This window comes from Podarcis tiliguerta (assembly GCF_965153285.1).
Source record: "Podarcis tiliguerta genome assembly, chromosome: 11".
NCBI classification, from domain to species: domain Eukaryota; kingdom Metazoa; phylum Chordata; class Lepidosauria; order Squamata; family Lacertidae; genus Podarcis; species Podarcis tiliguerta.
In genome coordinates this window covers 34,285,711-34,304,599 of record NC_139544.1, presented here as the reverse complement: position 1 = coordinate 34,304,599, position 18,889 = coordinate 34,285,711, and the positions used below count along the sequence as shown (strand labels likewise).

The window sequence follows — 18,889 nt, the reverse complement described above, 5'->3', positions numbered from 1 at the left end:
CAACATATTCCAGCAGTCTTTTGTTGTTATTAATTTTGTTTTTCATTTTGTTTTGACTTACATTTTTATCGCAAGCCACCTTGCGTTTGTCACAGAAAGACCGGCTATAAATAAACATAAATATAAATTAGTTCAGTGTCTCCAAAAAGACAGCAAAATTGCTTTCCAGAAAGAGAAATTCACTCAAATTCTCTCCATTACTCTAAACATGTGGAAGACACAAGTCCACCCATGCTAGACTGATATTCCAAGCCAGAAGCAAACAGGAAAGGATTAAGGGTGAACTCTAAGTGTGTTAGGGGGGCAGGGGGCTTGAGGGAATGAGATATTTGATTTCACATTCCCTATTTCCCAAACCATAAGAAGCTCTAGGACAGCCTTACAGATACCATTTCCCTGTTTAAGAGAACTGTTATTATTTCTAGAGTGCCAAAATTAATGAAGTGCTGGGCATAACTCAAAATAATACACAGGCCCTATCCTGAGGCTTCCAAGCTCAAGCACAGGACACATGAGAGAAGATGAGTAGAGGAACATGGTAGAAGAGGGAAATCAGTTTGAAAATGCCAAAACCAAAGGTGAGTTATTAATAGGCACTGACATCCAATTAGGGTTAGGCTGATCTTCTCTTGCTTGCACACCTGCGTCTGGCAGTTGAAGAGGTGGAGGCCCCAGCCAAGTGCCTTGAGGCTCTGAAGGGGACTTCACCAGCCTGACCCAACCTCGCCATGCCATCATTCACTGCCCTCTCTGCCAGACCCTCCGCATGCTTTTCAGCTATTTTCCAACCTCATAGTAAATTCAATTACCACATTCCATCAGTGGAAGGATTTCCACTTGTGCAACAGGATTTCACTCCTTCTTCTCTCCTAAAACCCTTCGGAAATCTTACTTCACTGGGTGACAGTGTTATAAAGTATCTCTGTGCTGATCAAGTGTATGGGTATCATATCACACAGGCCATAAGGACAGGAAAATGGCCCAGTAAGCTATTCAAGGTGGTTCACAGCAGCAAACATATGGGTTTTGAAACACGGCCTTAAACGCAAAACCCTTAATGAACTAAGACCAATAGTGGGATACATAATTTATGTGTACTACCCCTGCTGGTTCAACATCAAAGTAAAACACTATTGGGCAGACGGCTCAAGCCACATCTTGTTTCAACTGTGGCAAATTAGGCTCCAAAAGAAGGCTGTAATGGATGCTGTTTTACCAACCATCCAGCACTCAGCATGGTATGCATTCAACAAAATGATAATCCAGACACTACAGTGTTAAGATAACAGTGAAGAGAGGAGAGCTGGTATCCAAAACATTGTTGATGGAGATGATGACACACTGGGATATCTTTCCGTACATCCAAAAAAGACACCTTCCATCAACCCTGTTACAGCTGATAGCCTGATCTGATGGGCTTTATGAATTTCCTTTGGCATGTAAACTTACTATACTGGAAGGAAAGAAGTTCATTGATGAGCCATGCAAGTTCAATGGTGACCCTATCATGCTCAGTCTATAGAGGTGTGTGTGAAACAAGTCACAGAGGCAGCAGGCATGAGAAACATGAGGTCTACATCAGAGGCCAAGAATCAAGTCGGCGGATGCTGTCCAAGAATGAATTAAAGCAAGACTTAATTAAACATCTTGTTTAAATTTCTTATTAACTGATGGCATTAATGTTTTATTATTACAAGGTAATGCTATATGATTAGTGGGATATGTTTTATGCAGAGAATCTTAAAATTTTTATAGCATTGCCTGACATAAGGTAATTTTTTTCCTCCAACAACAATTGATATGCTTTTAGTCAAACGTAGATTTACCAAGCTGGATGTTTTCTAATCACAAAAATAATCACAGATTTGAATTCCTCAAACGCAAAATTGTATTTTGAAGACCCCCTCACTGAAGAAATTTGCAAAAAATAAATAAATTATCCCCTAATACCAGATTCAATTTCAGAGCAACAGGCAAACCCCATATGCTTTGGCCAGATACCTCCAATGACTTCATGCTGCTTTTTTTGCTTTCTGTCCAAATGCAAACCTCTTTCTTTCCAGGTCTCTTGCCTTATATATCCCACACACAACCTGGCTAAACTATTTTTGCAGCCCCACCTCCTTACAAGTGAGTGTGAGCTGACCATCTATACAGCCAAGATTATCTGCTGCTTTGTGTCTCTATTAATTAGGGTATACTGTGGATAAGCCAAGGTGAGGCACACACAAGCTACAGAATTCATGGGTTGGATCCCAAGAACTGCCAGCAGACATGCAGTTGAAGAAGAGGCCTTTGTTCACTTCTATTCTAGCCCATTGTTACGTCCCACTGCAAAACAAACATATATACAAACCCCCAAACTGCTATTCAGGGTAGGACCCTCCAGAATGGTACTTAATATGGTGTTGACAAATAAAGAGTTGGCAGAAATCAGCAGCTTAAAGAGTGCCTTTCTGCTCATATGGAAACTCATGCTTTTACATTAAAAAAGCTTGCTTGTACTCCTATATAGCAGATAATTTCCTGAAAACTCTTTCCATCTCTACTTGCTCCATATGGATAAACTAGATGTGTGACAACAGGAGGTCTAAAAATGGATCTCTTGAGGGGTTTTCCCCACCCCAACAGCAGCCACAGTGCATGTTGCATCTTCCCATTATTTTCCATATCCACATTCAGAGTTGATATATTGGTACTTGTTAGTTTCCCATAATGGGATGAATGGCGTATGGGTTGGGTAGCCAGGAGATAAAACCTGCCACTATGTCCCAGTTCAAATCTCTCTCACACAGAGAGCTGCATTTGCCCTTGCAAAATGCTTGGGAAATCCAGCTCTGGATCTCTTGATCAATCAAGGTCATACCTAGTTTGGCCGGTAGAACCTTCATGTTTCTGATGGAGACAGAAGCTACAGCATCTAACTAAAATAACATTATGCTTTTGTCAGTGTCTTTTTAATCTATGCTAACATTCACATGTGAGGGTCAACATTCAAAGTTTATTCACTGCAACAAACATATTTACACAACATATTTATGCATGGGTGTATAGGGTTGCTTTCTTCTTAATCTTACTTTTTAAAAAATCCCCAAGAGTTTGTACTCTTCATTTCTATCTTCTCATTCTATCACAGTAAAGTAGGCTTTTCATAAGGTATTTTGGTACTTATCAGCTTTCAAAAATACATCTTCCTATAAAATTGTCATTATTTCTATGCAAAATACTTGAGAATTACAACAATCTAGAACCCGAATTTCCAAGTAGAGAAAGCAGCCACCAGAGAGACAGAAAGAGAGAATACATTGATTGTTTCATGTATTAGGTATTCTGAAAATTAGGTGAGCTCTCTTTTCAGCAAACCCTGTATGCAACACAACGAATAGTTAAAGCAAAAAGTCACATATAGAAAACTTTCCACAAATTGTATCTGTATGGAACATCCTTTCCTAAGACTTCTGGCATATGTTTTGTTTTTGCTTTCTTTGCTCAAAACTGCTTACTTTAAAATAAGTTCCACTGAAACTGTGGAAAGTTCCTTCCAAATAAATATGTTTATGATCAGAGTGCATGCATAGCAGAAATATCAGAAGCTAAAAAACTAGCAGAAGACCAATTCATTTACTTGCTGAAAAATGAAGCAAAGAGCATCCATAAATTCATAAGGATAGAGGTATTTTGTTCTTCAAACCAATTTGTATCTGGGACACAGACAATCTCTCAAAGCCTTTTCTGAAAAGGAAAAATGCTAAACTTTTTATACCCACATGCATGTGACTAACAACAAAATGAACCAGCAAGAAGAGTTAAGAGATAAGTAAATTATTAAGTAAAGAAGATTTTGTCTACCTTTTGGTCTGGATGTCCGTTTTCTAATTCTCATTTTAGGTAAGGATGGCCAAGAGTAATTAAAAGGTGCATCAGAATCCGAGTCCATTTTTTACTTTTATTTTGGCTAAGCAAACACCTCTTTAGAGAGTGCTGCTGCTGCTGCTGTTGTGTTGAACAGCAAGTCAAGTGACAGAAAATAAAAAGACCCAAGAAGGAAGGATCAAATTGCCCACTAAACCAAGAAAGAAAGAGAGGCAGCTGGGGTCTGTTCTCTACAAGCATCAAGTATGTGGGCAAATATTAAGGCAGACACAGCCAAGTCAAAATCTGAACAGCCTGCAGTGGGGCTACTGCATCCTGGACTGCAGTTATAGGAAAGGTCACTGTGTGCCAATGAATCATTAACTCACCTTTTCATTTTCCAAATGTAAATGAAGAATAATCTGAGTTGCGAGAGAAGGCGAACTCTCTCTCGGACTCTCTCTCTCAAATAGATAACAAAAGAAGCTTTTCTTTATATTAAAATGTTAACCTGTATTTGGCTTGCAGCATGTAAAATTATTTTAAGCCTTGAGGAAGTCCAAAGGCAAAATCTACAGTCAGTCTGTGAAAGCTACAGTTTTCCCTGGCTTCTGTTCCTGCCACACACATAACAATTTCCCTTTATAATTTATAGCATTGGTAGATCAGAGACATTTGTGGGTGAAGCAGCAGCTAAATGATGGAATTCTTATCCTTCCTAAATTTAAAGAGGGGGCATAGTTCCCTCTTATTATTACCTGGACAGAGGACCCACCTGAGACATTCTTTTTCTAAAAATGCATGCCATGAAAACGATTGCTTTCTGTTCACAGTAACTCTCAGTTTGACAGTGAACCCGAAAGATTTTGGTAAGGTTGGCACCTTTACAGAACTGGCCTGCCCTCCCAGCAGTCTACAATAGAGCTAGTGACTAATTTACAACAAGTCTCCCATTCTTACTGCAGTCTCCCTGAACAACTCATCAGCAATTAGTATTCAGCAGAAACTCATTACCCCTCCCCCATCGTTAACGCTACACAAACTGCATGTTTTGTTTTGGGGTTTTTTTTACGGTTTGAATGTGGAAACACAAAAGCAGACACAAAACTAACAAGTCCACTGCTTGTTATTGTTTTTAACCAAAGTCCATGGAAAGTCACCTCACGTTGTGTGCATTTTTGTGTTCTGCCTAACAGAGAGGAGAATGTGCATAGGGGGATCAATTCAGAAAAGAAGGTGGCATATGAACTTGTTAACATTCCTCTACCCCACATCAATTATTTTTACAACCACCAAAATATGCAGGGGCCATAATGGATCAAAGGATTCCCCAACTTGCATATTGTTAACAGATCAGTGAAACACTCGCTGGTATCAAATAATTCAGATACAGTTAAAAAGATGGAATTATATAATGGTTTGGAAGGCGGCACCAGGAACTAAAATCTGTGTTTCACGAGCTTAAAAAAACGGTTATTATTACATAAAATTGATATTTTCTTCGTTTTAATTGTCTCAGTGTGCTCTACTTGTTTTTCACAGGTTCACTAAATGGGCCATTCTCTGAGCCACCTGACAGTGGAGGCAGAGAACAGAGATCATGGCAGTAGCCTTATACTCCATCAATTTGACCAATCCTATAATAATCTACCTTGCTACCTCTCAGGGAAGTATGAATCTTTTATTGAAACATAGTTTTTTAGAAAATATTGCAAAATAACAGATATAATATAGCAAAACAAAAAACCGTGTTACCAAAAATACCGTATTTTTTGCTCTATAAGACGCACCAGACCACAAGACGCACCTAGTTTTTGGAGGAGGAAAACAAGAAAAAAAATATTCTGAATCTCAGAAGCCAGAACAGCAAGAGGGATCGCTGCACAGTGAAAGCAGCAATCCCTCTTGCTGTTCCGGCTTCTGGGATAGCTGCGCAGCCTGCATTCGCTCCATAAGACACACACACATTTCCCCTTACTTTTTAGGAGGGAAAAAGTGAGTCTTATAGAGCAAAGAATACGGTAGTACCCTATTGACAATACATCTCCAACATTTTTGTTGGCATTGGGACTATTTGGTTCTAGCAGTATATAGTAAATGCTCTCCACTGATCAACCGAGTATCCCGTCGGTTTTGTTCCTTCCCATGGATGCTTTGCCGAAAGGTCAGCTTATTCATTAACATAGCTTGCCAGACTCCGTACAAGTATTCTTCTATTGTAGGTAAAACTTTCCTTCCTCCCCCCATACACTGCTAAAAGAATACGTGCTGTTATCAGCAACTTGCTCGGAGTTTTATGTATTTTCAGAACATAGGGCTTCAGGTAACCAAAGAGATTTGCTGGAGAGTTTTAATTGCATACTGTGCCCCACTATGTCTTTGATCTTTCTAACAATGTTCCTGTAATATTAACTCAGCCTTGCTCTAAGTCTATGATACGTGTACTGTATAAAATATGCACTGGTTTGAGTACATCTCTAGCTGACACAGTCTAACTAATCCCAGAAAGAGCATACAACCATTGACACAGCTATCTGTAAAAGTTGTCTACTCCTTGGCCCAGTTTCACCAAAGTACATCCACTGCAAGTTCAAAACTGCCACTTGCCAATCCCTTCCTCTTTTGTCTTTTTGCCTGTAAACACAATCTCCATCAAAATATTCTTTACTTGCAAAGGGAAGTAATAGGAGCTACTCAGATCTTCTCACCAGGTCAATATTTATTTATAGTTTCCTGAACTTGACTTGTAATTTGCAGTGGCGTAGCGTGGGTTGTCAGCACCCAGGGCAAGGCAAGTAATTTGCGCCCCCTAACCCCTGGATTTTAGCACTGCGAGTGCGAGCGCCCCCCCCCTGATGTTGCGCCCGGTGCGGCCAGCCCCCCCTGCACCCCCCCACGCTACGCCACTGGCAATTTGTAAATACTTGGGGAGGGATGGCAGGGAGCAATTAATCCATGTTACATTTTACATTATATAATTACGTCTACCTTCTATAACTAAATCCATAAGCATATATCGCCCCGCCCTCACATATCATATTCAGTCCTTTTCCTACTTAAATGGAGCATAGAGCCGATGTTAATAATGAAATGATGGGAGTTAACTGTTCCCATTATTAATCCCAGAATTTTATAAATTCTGTGTGTCCAATCAGTGTGGTTTTCTCAACAAGGTTCATTCCTACTTGTAGTGATGCTAGGTGTGCTCTGAGGGCCCGCGGGGGTGGGATTTCACCTCTCCCTCTCAGCGCTGTGCTCTGGATTCCCCTCCTTCCGCAAGGCATGCTCCAACCACCCATCAGCTGACTTGTGGTGTAGGACAAATAAGCCTGGCTTCCTGAAAATGGCCTCATGGGCCAAATGGAGAACTGGTGAGCCAAGTGTGGCCTGTGGGCTGGAGGTCCCCCACTCCTACTTTAAAGGAATCACGGCAAGAACACTCTGGTCCAAGTTAAAAAATACTGTGCTCAAATAATTTCTTGTTCCGGGCAGGATTTTTTTTTTAACGCAGAGCACCTTGCTTCCACCACTCTCTTGCTGGTTGCATTATCAAAATAAGCTGCACCATTACTGAACAACACCTTGAGAAGGCAGGGTGAGAAGGTAGGTTACAGCATTAAATATTAAATCAGTAAATCTGTGGAAATTAAGTGCACAGTGTTGTTAAATGTGCAGCATGGAGGATCGTGCCTTGGGGCAGAGTTTCAGAGTGGACTAGATGATTTTCAGGTCTGCGTCAATTATTGTCACTCTCTGATTCTATTCAACAAACTCAAGATTAACTAGACATCCTGCGAACAAGCCTTGGCATATTCCACTGCGGTTACATAATATTCTCAGCATGAATTAAGGGCACAGTTGCATAAGCGATCCAGTCTCTAGTTCAGACCAGTTCCCTGTAGTTTCAGCTTTAGCCTCATTATGAGCATTTTGCTATTTCCAACAACAGGAAAACCGCTTCCAACATTTCCCTAGACCCCAATTCAACATCCTAGACCCTAATTCAACATCTGCTTCCAGAAGGAGGTGAAAAATGTAGGGTCAAGTTGGTCCCACTCATGAAGCTAATTCAGCTGTTTTAGCGGGTCCTGGCCTCCTTGCATAGGCCCCAGCTCTATAGGGGCCAAAGGAGTCTCCCCCCCCCCATGGAGTTTTTTTTTAAGTGGGTGGGCCTTTTTGCTGACACAGCCAGCTCTCTAGAATAGTGCAGCTCAAAATGTTAAGGTCAATTAAAAAGAATAATTTATGTACATTTAATACAAGTCAGTAAGTCAAAGGTAAACACAATATGAACAAGTAGAAAAGATAGGGAACATGAACAGAAACACCTCAGCTACTATATACAATAAAGGTATTGGCTCTGTTCAGATGACCCTCCAAGTCAAGGTTTTGAAATGAGCTTCAATTCCTCTCTCAAAACGTGCCTCCACCTTCAGTTTGCAGCTTAGTGCTAACCAGTGTTTGCTGCAAACCATGGTTAACATTTGTCCTTAAGTTAGAACTAGAAGCCCATTTCAAAGCCTGGATTACAATTCTGGTTTAGAGGGCAAGCACTAATCATAGCGGCAAACCATGGTTAGTGCTAAACTACGAACTTGACACGAAGGAATGACTGAGAGAGAAGGAGGCTAATTTCCATTATTTTACGATATCATCAGAACTATGGATTATCTATTTCCCACACATTCTCATTCGGGGTATTTTCACATATGTGATGGAAGGAGAGAGGGATTGAAAGCCTGGCAAAGAAGTGGACTGAATTATCTGACTAAAAGGATTCTTTATGCAACACTCCTGAAGTTGTTTTTAGTAAAGTTCTGGGAACCCAAACTGTGCATGGCTACAGTTTCTTCATCATTTACTCACCTCTCTTTTCTTCAGTGTTGAGGTTTGAAGGAAGCCAAGAAAAGAGAGAACATAAAGTGCCCACTTAATATTTTTCTTGGAAATAACTTCTTTAAGCTCTGTTTACGCTTGCATAACCATAAATTTTCAGACAATAAAAGAGAGCATTTTCTCATGTCTCTCTGCAATCCAAAACTTGCTTTCTTGCAACCCAACTCCCCATATTGATTATTTTATATATAGTACAGCATAAGATTCACAAACTCCACTGTAACATTCTGGATTTTAAAACAGTTTTCATTGTTTTGAAAATATAAGCATGTCAGGACTTGGAAGCTCCAGAGCCGATTCCATTAATAACTCTGAAACAGGACCAGTGTGTAAGAGAGGCGAAAGATGAAATCAGAATGGCACCAATGCAGGTGTCAACATCTCTATGTGGGGAGGGGGGTATCAACATACATTGAACTAAATGTGCTACAGAAAGACTCTTGGCACAGACAGAGCAGGAGCCTGTGCTCAACAAGCCTATTTTGCTCTGCTGCTTGCCAATTGCAAGCTCACTGCATTAAGATAAGCCACGCACATAAAGATTCCTCTTGGCTTGCTTGCTCTGCCCTATACCCTAAAGGAAACCATGGAAATGGCCTGTTCTAAGTCCCTTTTCAGCCATCTGTTCCCAGTCTTCTTCTACAAAACAACTTTCCACACTATCTGGACTGAGGCACAGCTATCTTAAGTTTGCAGTTTTAACTCCAGTTACCTGACAGTAAGTCTCGCAGAATTCAGTGTAACCCATTTCTGAGTAGCTCATGGTTAGAGCTGCAGCCTAAAACTCTCTTCCAAACCAAATGAGAAGTAAACAAGTATTTCATTTGTGTAAGGATGACACAGGACTTCTGTGTAGAGTGGGGACAGGGAAACCCATAACATTTTAAAACGGATTAACTGATTTACTCGAAGAGGAGGGAAGCAGATTTAGTTTTTTGTATCACGAGTAGGAAATAAAGGTAAGAAAATACAATATAGTACTGAAACCATGAGTTTACACAAATTACATTGCCACCCCAGAGGTTCACAAAGTGCAGCAGACCATTCTGTTGAATAGCTCAGAGTGCTGAGCGATTAAACTAGAATTACTGAGGAAACCAAAAAACTCAAAAGACACAATCCTTTAAGTTTTCTGCTGCTACCCTGGTCACACCATGAAGCATGCCAAAAATTTGGCCTCGGTGCTTTTTATCTTCTGGAGTGCAAGCTGTGGTCGGCAGAATCTCTCACCTCCTCGGTAATACAAGCCAGGGAGCTCAGCAAAATAAAAAACATCAGCTGCCAGGTCACTTGAACAATGTAACTCTGTACGCCAGGCTGCTATTATCTAAAACTGTGCGCTCCCCCAGATACTTCAATTAACACATTTTTTAAAAAAAAAAAATGGAAAATGAATGTTTTTCCAGTTAAAACAAGCTTTTGCAACTTTGAAAATAGGTATTGTGCATACATCCTCAGCCTTAGGATGGGGCGGGAGAGGGCAGTCACTTTTTCTTTTAAAAACATATTGCTCTTATTATACTGTTACGTATAACCAACTATGCAATCTTCCACGACACCGAGTCTCAAGCACTTAGATAAAAGTTAGTAGTAATTCAAGCCACTATCCAAACTCTGACCTCTAGATCTTCCTAGGAAAGGGCCATAGCTCAGTGGTACAGAGCATATGATTTGCATGCAGAATGTCCCATGGTCATTCCCTGGCTGGGAAAGGCTCCTGTCTGATACCACAGCCATCTGCACAGTAGATCAATATTCTTACTCAATATAAGGCAACTTCCTATTTTCCAATACTGCAGAAATGCCATTGTGAGGTTGTCCATTTGTGAATGCTACCCAACTCTCTGCAAGCTAAACTAGTTCAACGGGGGAAAGAGCTCTTGCTCAGCCACTGTGTTAGCAAAATTCCCTACCCACAATCTATTACCAGGGGTAGAAAACATGGTGCCCTCCACATGCTATGGACTGCAACGCTATTGACCATCGGTTATCCTGGCTGGGGTAAATGGGAGTTGTAGTCTGAGACATCTGCAGGGCACCTCACTGGCTATCTCAGTTCTAAATGGATGCAGTTCAATGTACCGTCATCTCACCTCACATGTAATCTGGGCTTCTGAAAGCACACACCAAAGAAGCACTGACCATAGCTCAGTGGCAAAGCATGAACTTTGCATGCAGAGATCCCCGGATCAAGCCTTGCCATTTCTAAGATGCAGCTGGTGTGAAAGATTCTGAAGCATCGCTGCAAGGAAGAACAGTAAAAGTAAAGGGCCCCTGGACGGTTAAGTTCAGTCAAAGGTGACTATGGGATTGCAGCGCTCATCTCTGCTTTCAGGCCAAGAGAGCCGGCATTTGACCAAAGACAGCTTTCCAGGTCATGTGGCCAGCATGACTAAACAGCTTCTGGTGCAACGGAACACAGTGACGGAAACCAGAGTGCACAGAATTGCTGTTTACCTTTCCGCTGCAGCAGTACCTATTTATCTACTTGCACTGGTGTGCTTTTGAACTGCTGGGTTGGCAGGAGATGGGACAGAGCAACAGGAGCTCACCCCATCGCAGGGATTCGAAACGCCAACTTTCCAATTGGCAAGCCCAAGAGGCTCAGTGGTTACGATCAAAGAGCCACATATGTGCAAGAAAGAGTAGTCAACACTGAGCAATATGGCCTATCCTACACAGAACTATTCATGGCAGGAAGCAATTCTGATGAAGAGATCAATGCAATTCAATGTATAATGGACCCACAGAACAGAAAAATCTCACCTATACGTTATAGGTTAAAAAATACAATGGAAGCAAGTTTCCTAATACATCAATTAAGAGCAATATTCACACGCTCATTTCAGTAATTAAATCAGAAATTAACGTCTTCTCTTTTCCCTCAGTCTCTGCAGAGCCCTCACGAAAAAGGCCCCACACAAGATACCGTCTTATTCTGTAGTTATGGGTTTGCAACAATCATGAAGGGGTTTGCATGGAATCCTGCTGAACTGAGCAAGGTTTAAGCCCCGCTCCTCCGCTGATGCATGGGAGTGTAATCTTGCTGCTTTGGCTGCGCATGCCTGTTCCTTGGTGAGAAAAAGGGGATGTACAGCTGATGCAGGAATTAACCCTATCCTCCTACACATCAGCTGGTGTCACAGGTGACATCAACGGATGGGCAAGTGGGAGCGGTTTGGACAAAATGGCCCCACAGGCCTATTTTGACTCCTTGGCAAGTCAAGGTTGGCCCATAGGCTGGATGTTGCTCACCTCTGATCTACACTGATTGGCAGTGGCTCTTCAGGGTTTCAGAAGGGGGACGTTTCCAGTCATGCCTGGAGACACCAGGGATTGAATCTAGGGCCTTGTGTGTGCAAAGCAGATTTTTCTACCACTGAGCTACAACTTTCCATATATGAGTAAAAGCAAAGATATGTCACTGAAACAATTGCACATTTATAACTTGATTCTTTACAGAACATAACTTCCTGCATTGTGTAATGGCATAACAATGTGGCAATAGACTATAGGCAGTGATGTCGCTGCAACAATCAGAGATCATGAAAGTGTCTCCGTTTTGGAGAGCTAGCTCAAGATCTTTTGCTGCCTGAGGCCATTTTTTGAAAAATTGTGTCTTATTCCAGATCCCTACATAGGAGGAAAACAACCCTTAAAATAAAGGACCTGAAGTAAAACAAAAGGGGCTTCTTGCATTTGTATAAATGAATAGTGCCCTCCTTGTATAAAGAGTTTCCTTTTGGCAGAAAAGTCTTGCTGTTGTCTGCGACGGAAGGTCATAACAGCAGACTGTTAATCCAATGGAAGAGATCTTGACAAGCTTTTCAAAAGATGCCTTCAATTCCTAATATTCTTTCTAATTCCTTCTAATCAAAAGATGTTCTGTTAAGTGAGACAGTAATGCAGAAGAAGAGGAGAGCCTTATCTGCTTTACAATTTATAATAACTTGACTTGTAATATTAATTTTATGACATAGACACAGATACTTTGTCCTATCCCTCCCTAGTTTATTTATTTCTCTTGTTCCTTTCTCTCTGGACATTCCCCTGATGCCATTATCTCTCATTTTCCTCATTCCTTTCCCCTGATTATTGTCATCTTTCCATTTCCCCCCCAGTCCTGTCGCCCGCTGTGCTCTTTGCTTGCCAAAACAATTATGCTTATTTATATAACAATGCCCAAAGAAAGAAAGAAACCCAAAACAATATTGTTTTTTAAAAAACGTCAAGCTATTTGGTGTGATAACACTGCAGCATTCATCTTTTATTAAGGAACAACTCAGTTTAAAAGATGTGCGGCATATTTTCCATTACAAATAAACCATCACCATGCCCTACTCCTTTGCAACAGCTCAGTTACTTTTAAGAACTTCTACACACTGCCTTCTGCGCTGCTTGCACCAGATGAGTCCAGGGATGGAGAGGTGTTAGGAGACAACTCTTCCCCTATGTGTCAGGCCTTACCATGGCCGGCCTGCGCATGAGGTGGACTGAAGCATCCGCCTTAGGTGGTAGAATCCTGAGGAGCGGTGCACCCACAGATGCCCCCACCCACCCCTGCTGCCATTGCCATGCAACCCCGGCAGGCAAGGCTTCTGCAGGCAGGGAAACCTTCCCAATCCGCCTCAGAAGGAGACACAAATTTGCAAATATATTATACCTTCAATGAATCTGATCTCTCAAAACTGAAAAATATGTAAACGAGCATTTATGTTAATATTTGAAATGAGCCATTAATATGTTGCTTAATACCACATTGGTCTCTTGTGACTGAAAATAGCTTAAACAAAAAAACAACAATGGTCTAATCTTACATGCTTAAATGTGAGATTGCACAGAACTACTAATTAGCATCCATAAGGAGGCATTCAGCTCATGCTCTGTTCGAGCACCTTATTTCCCATGTGATTTCTGTTTTGCAAGCAGAGCTGAGGACAGAGCCGGCCTCCACTTTGAACCAGGAAAGAAAACAATGGAGGCTGGAAGTCGGAACATGAAGAGGCCCGGAGACACAACACCTCCCCCCTGGTGGTCAGCCCAGAAACATACAGCAAGGTACTGGTCCTTTAAGGCAGCTGGAAAAAGTGGGAGAGAGACAGAGAAGGGAGACAGGTCTCTGTACTGCATCTCCAAACCTGCAACTCCTTGTCACCAGAGAGAGTGATAACCAGAACATTATAAGGCATGGGGGGGGGGGGCTGAAAAAACACAGCTGTTCCTTACCTAAATCATCTTCATTTTCACTTGGCTGAATCACATGATCTTTGTAAAACTACAAAACAAATGGGAAATAGATTTTGTTCCAGCTTGGAAAATTTCAGAATGCAATGTGTTTTTCAAAAAACACTCACTGTATTTCAAAAACACTCATTGTTATTTTATTTTATTTTAATGTCATGCAAAACCACCCACAAAGAATAAAAGATGACCGTCTGCCTTAGTAAGCTCCTAATTTTCCCAAACAGCAAAAATCAGGGCTTCAACCATTATTCTGGGCCACTGGGAATTTTTTATTTCAAATAATGCAGGGGGATGTCACTGGGGGGGGGGGGTTGACATTGACCAGCTCTTTTCTTTTATAGGCATCAGATAAAGAAAAAACACACCCCAAAGCTTTTAGGCGAACAACCTATAATTTACTTTCAAAAAGAAAACAAAATCAAAGCAGACCACAGAACATCAGAGCCATCTGCTCCCTGTGTAGTCTAATTCATTCCCCAGTGTTATTTAAAGACATGGGAACTCTCCTATGAACCACTCACTCCCATGTGAGATGCAAACACATTGGCCAGAATCCAGCCCATAGTTAGCCTGCTGGAGATATCTGTTCTGGTTAACTAGGGGCAACCATCAAATGACCATAAATGCAAGCTGTGAAGGCTAGTCCAATAGGGCAAGTCTGGTGCTGCACCACCAACCAGTCTCCCCAAAGCCAGTCCCTGCCTGCTTGCCTTCCTTTATCACAGTGTTGCCCTTGTAGAACTCAGCAAGGAAGAAGATGGAAGATGGAACTAGAATTAATTGGCTCAACCTGCCATTGGCTCTGGCTCAATCTACCGTCTGGGCTCCCTGCCTTCTGCCCCACCAGCCACCACTGAAGGCAAGGCACTCTTACAGAAAATAAAGGACTAGAGCTGAGTGACAGAACATGTTGTTTGCAATGCAATCACCAGCAGAAAAAGGATCACAGGTAACAGGGATATATGTTGAGCTTCAAGACAAAGGAGTGCCAATGAGGGGGGTCCAACTAAATACAAAGCAGCTCCACAGAGACACGTATTCTAAGACGCATGGAATAAGATGGTTGTGTTTCATTAGTTCTCCCACAAAGCAGAGTTAACTGCATTCATCATCAGTAAGACAGCACGTTTGATTTTGGACATAGTAAATTATTGCCATCGACTTTATGTCACAACAAGATAAATAGAAGTCTCTGCAGAACAGAGCTGCAGTCATAAAAGCCCCTAGTTCTCAGAGGCTATTCCTGCAACATATATGCCCAACTAAAATATGACTGGTCACAATTATCGTAGCTTTGTATCCCAGGCAAAAAATAAAAATAAAATTACTTCTTCCCCCATAGCAAACCATACTGTCTGGCTGAATGTTGAAATTACTCAGGCAGCTTAGATATTTCTCTTGGAAGAAGAATAGAAAGAACTGCTGTTTGGAAGGCATAAGCCAACTTCATTTTCAATCCTGGAAGGTGCTGTAGAAGAACCTCCATGGATTTAGCCATTCATAAAATGATAATAGAACTGTACCGTTGAATCTTCATTTTTGAAAGCTGGCTCTTCAGAAACAAAGTCCATGGGATCTGTTTAAAGAGAATCCGTTCTTCCATTAGGATCTGGTGGTTGCCAATTGCGGAAGTTGATTCCACCCCCCAAACACAATGAAAGTGAGAAATAGAAGCATATACATAGACCTAACAATGTTCTTTTACGATATAAGCACGGCTCCCAAAGTAGCATGCCTGTGGTTGAAATACTAGACATTTCTTCAACAAGCTGTTGTGCTGTTTTAATGGGCTGATTGTAAACAAGCTCTCTTTTTTCCTTTAAAGGGGCGTGCTGTGAAAATGCATGCTGAACCCTAAACTAGCCTTATGGATTAATATGTACTTGTCGAACTGCACAGACTGCCACAGGCATTTTATAATACACATGGGATCCTGATTTTTAAAAAAGGGAAGGCAATTTCATGCATTTTAAAAGCTAACTCTTTCCCTTTGACTACAGGGAACAATCGTGACTACAGTATTATTTTGTTTCCTGGCTCCTTTTCAAAACTGTGAAGGAAGGACATACTGCACCAAATCCATATTTAATTCATTTTCCTCCAGCCACAGACAGTGCCAGCATTATGAAAGAGGGACATGAATATTCTGTGCCTAAGCACATTTTGTGTAATCTCCTGTTCACCCTACAACCTATGTGAGTAGGTAAAATAAATGGAGTTTTTAAAAATAAATGAATAAACTTCACGGATACCTTGTTTAATGTTTGGTGGAGTTTTTTGTAAACCACTATTTACAATCAAGCGGTATATACATTTTATTAAACAAACAAATATTTTTTCTTTTAGTTATTTTTTATTATACTTCTCTTGTTTCATGGGATGGAAATCTATCATTTTTTAACAAATACTGGTACTCTTAGCAACACTTTCAGATATTATATAAAAGCAGGCAGGTGGAGGAAGCCCAAATGAATCATACTGCTTCTTTGCAACTTCCTATGCAATATCCAAGGAAAAATGCTGGGAATTCAAAGACCTGAAGAAGAGGGGGACGTTCTGCCTGTAAAGCTGCTCTAAAAAATATCTGAAATGTGCTGCTTTATAAAAACTAGTGCTTTAGTGTCTGTGTATGATTTTTCAGCCCTTGTTTGATCCACAGTAACAAAGCACTCGTACCTTTCCTTCAGAGGAATACTACCTCCATTCTGAACACTGCTTTATTTTACATCAACTTCCTGGCCTATGTTTTTGCAACAAAATTAAATGCTCATGACAGTGTATTCAATTTTTCTCCACAATGTGTTTTTATCAGAGCCAACAGCCAATAGCATCATTTCTAAAGACTAGACCTTTTGTAGTGTCCCAGAACTCAAGGCACCGCAGTCACTTAGCAATCGCCTGCTACAGGAAGGTTTACATCTAACAATCATATTCTACAATGTAGAACCGCCCAACTGGCAAGCCAACAAGGGGTGAATGCAGACTGCTCTGCCATCCATATCTAGTGGACAGAACACTTGTTATCTTATTCCATGTTCAGGCTTCCCTCCTAAACACTGACAGATTCAGTTTTGTTCTCCCACCTCCAGAAGCCTGAAGGTGGCAGACTAAGGCAGGATGCAAGAAAAGCACCAAAATGAATTGCTAGTGACAAATTGCTGGAAGTGCAACAGACAGCAATGCTGAAATGCTTCTGAGCATTAAAAAGCTTTTTATTCTTTTTCTTTTATATCCACCAACTAGACGGGGGTGGACTGCAAGAGTCTGACACAGTAATATACAAGTGCCACAAACAGTGGATAAAATGAGATAAAAGAGTGCTTGCAGACAAAAAAGAAAATGCTAATCTTTAATGCGCAGAGAATGGTTTACTAAGTTCTTCTAAACACTTTCCTGAGGACTAAATTCTAAACCAAATTGCTATTTGTCATAGATTTCCTCTCCCTTAAAGGACTCATTTAGCAAACAGAGTGTTTTGTTAATTAAAAGTGTATGACTGGAATTTCAGCCTCACTCATTTTGGATGTGATTAAGTTATGGGAGATTCACTCTCATAATAAGGGGAAAACAATTGCTAAGCATATTACTTCTGCGTTGTTTCTAAGAAAGAAACAACACAGAAATGATGCCCTTGAAGCCTTCCAGATGTTGCTGGACAACATCCCATAATCACTAACCATGGACCATACATGTTGTTGTCATCATCATTGAAATTTGTATACCACCTTTCATCTGAATATCACAGGGTGGTTCACAGCATAATACAAAATACATAACAAAACAAAAACAAAACAAAACAATAATGCCCCCAAACATATTTAAAAGGCCATAGAATGTTAATCAGTCAAAGGCCTGGATACAGAGAAACGTATTCATCCGGTGCCTAAAGATATGCAATGAAGGTGTCAGGCAAGCCCAGTGGTGTAGCGTGGGGGGTGCAGGGGGGGCCGGCCGCACCGGGCGCAACATCTGGGGGTTAGGGGGCACAAATCCACGGGTTAGGGGGCGCAAATTACTTGCCTTGCCCCGGGTGCTGACAACCCACGCTACGCCACTGGGCAAGCCTACTTTACAACTTACACTGACTCTCTGCAATAATGCTTCACATCTCCTTTGATCCAAGATAGTTCCTTTATGAAACCAAATGAAGGACCATCTCTAGTTAGAACATCTAAAGCTGCCCTTCTATAGACACTTAACCCAAGTATATTTAAGTCCCACTGTGAGGCCTGCTTCTGAGTAACATGTGTTGTGTCTGTATCCGCAGGGTGTTCTTTATATGCCCTATAATTTTTTTCTGCTGCATTAAAGGAATGTAAAGTGAAGAAGATTCCTATGCAAATGATGGAAAATGAATAACTATGAATTATTTTCCCCTCTTTGTTTCTACATTATAATATTTTGTGGATATCAGTCTACAAAAACTCTGATGTATGACAATGCAGCAAACACCCAGAATCTTGATGGAATCAGTTCTGCTTGTGAAAATCGAGTTTCGAAGTGATAGGAGTGAGTCTCACAAAATTACAAATATGCCCTCAAAATTAGAGAGGCAAAAACTTCATTATCAAAGCTACCTGGAAAAGTGATATATATATATATATATATATATATATATATATATATATATATATATATTACACTGAAATAGCATCAGTGGAATTCTGCCCTCTTCTGGCATTTTTGAAGAATTTACAGATGGCTAGTATACAGAGTCAAAATATTTAGATCCTAACTACCTTTACACTTCATTCAAGGGTATAACATCTACAGATTTCTGTGTAGAGCAGGGACGCAGGTGGTGCTGTGGGTTAAACCACAGAGCCTAGGATTTGCCGATCAGAAGGTCAGCGGTTCAAATCCCCGAGACGGGGTGAGCTCCCATTGCTCGGTCCCT

General features: G+C 41.0%; 1 protein-coding gene across 11 annotated transcripts in view; it reads right to left on the bottom strand.

Moving 5' to 3' along the window:
* Nucleotides 1-18,889, bottom strand: part of ARHGEF28 (Rho guanine nucleotide exchange factor 28) — a 136,093-nt gene that overhangs the window by 67,857 nt on the left and 49,347 nt on the right. For 8 of the 11 annotated variants that reach the window (XM_083403621.1, XM_083403614.1, XM_083403618.1 and 5 more), the window contains exons 8-9: nt 15,516-15,568; nt 13,975-14,023 (exon numbers count right to left, since the gene is read on the bottom strand). In XM_083403621.1, coding sequence (XP_083259747.1) covers nt 13,975-14,023; nt 15,516-15,568 — 102 coding nt within the window. Of the gene's footprint in view, nt 1-3,849; nt 4,181-13,974; nt 14,024-15,515; nt 15,569-18,889 lie in introns of those variants that run through there. The other 3 variants (XM_083403624.1, XM_083403615.1, XM_083403616.1) reach the window with 1 other exon arrangement.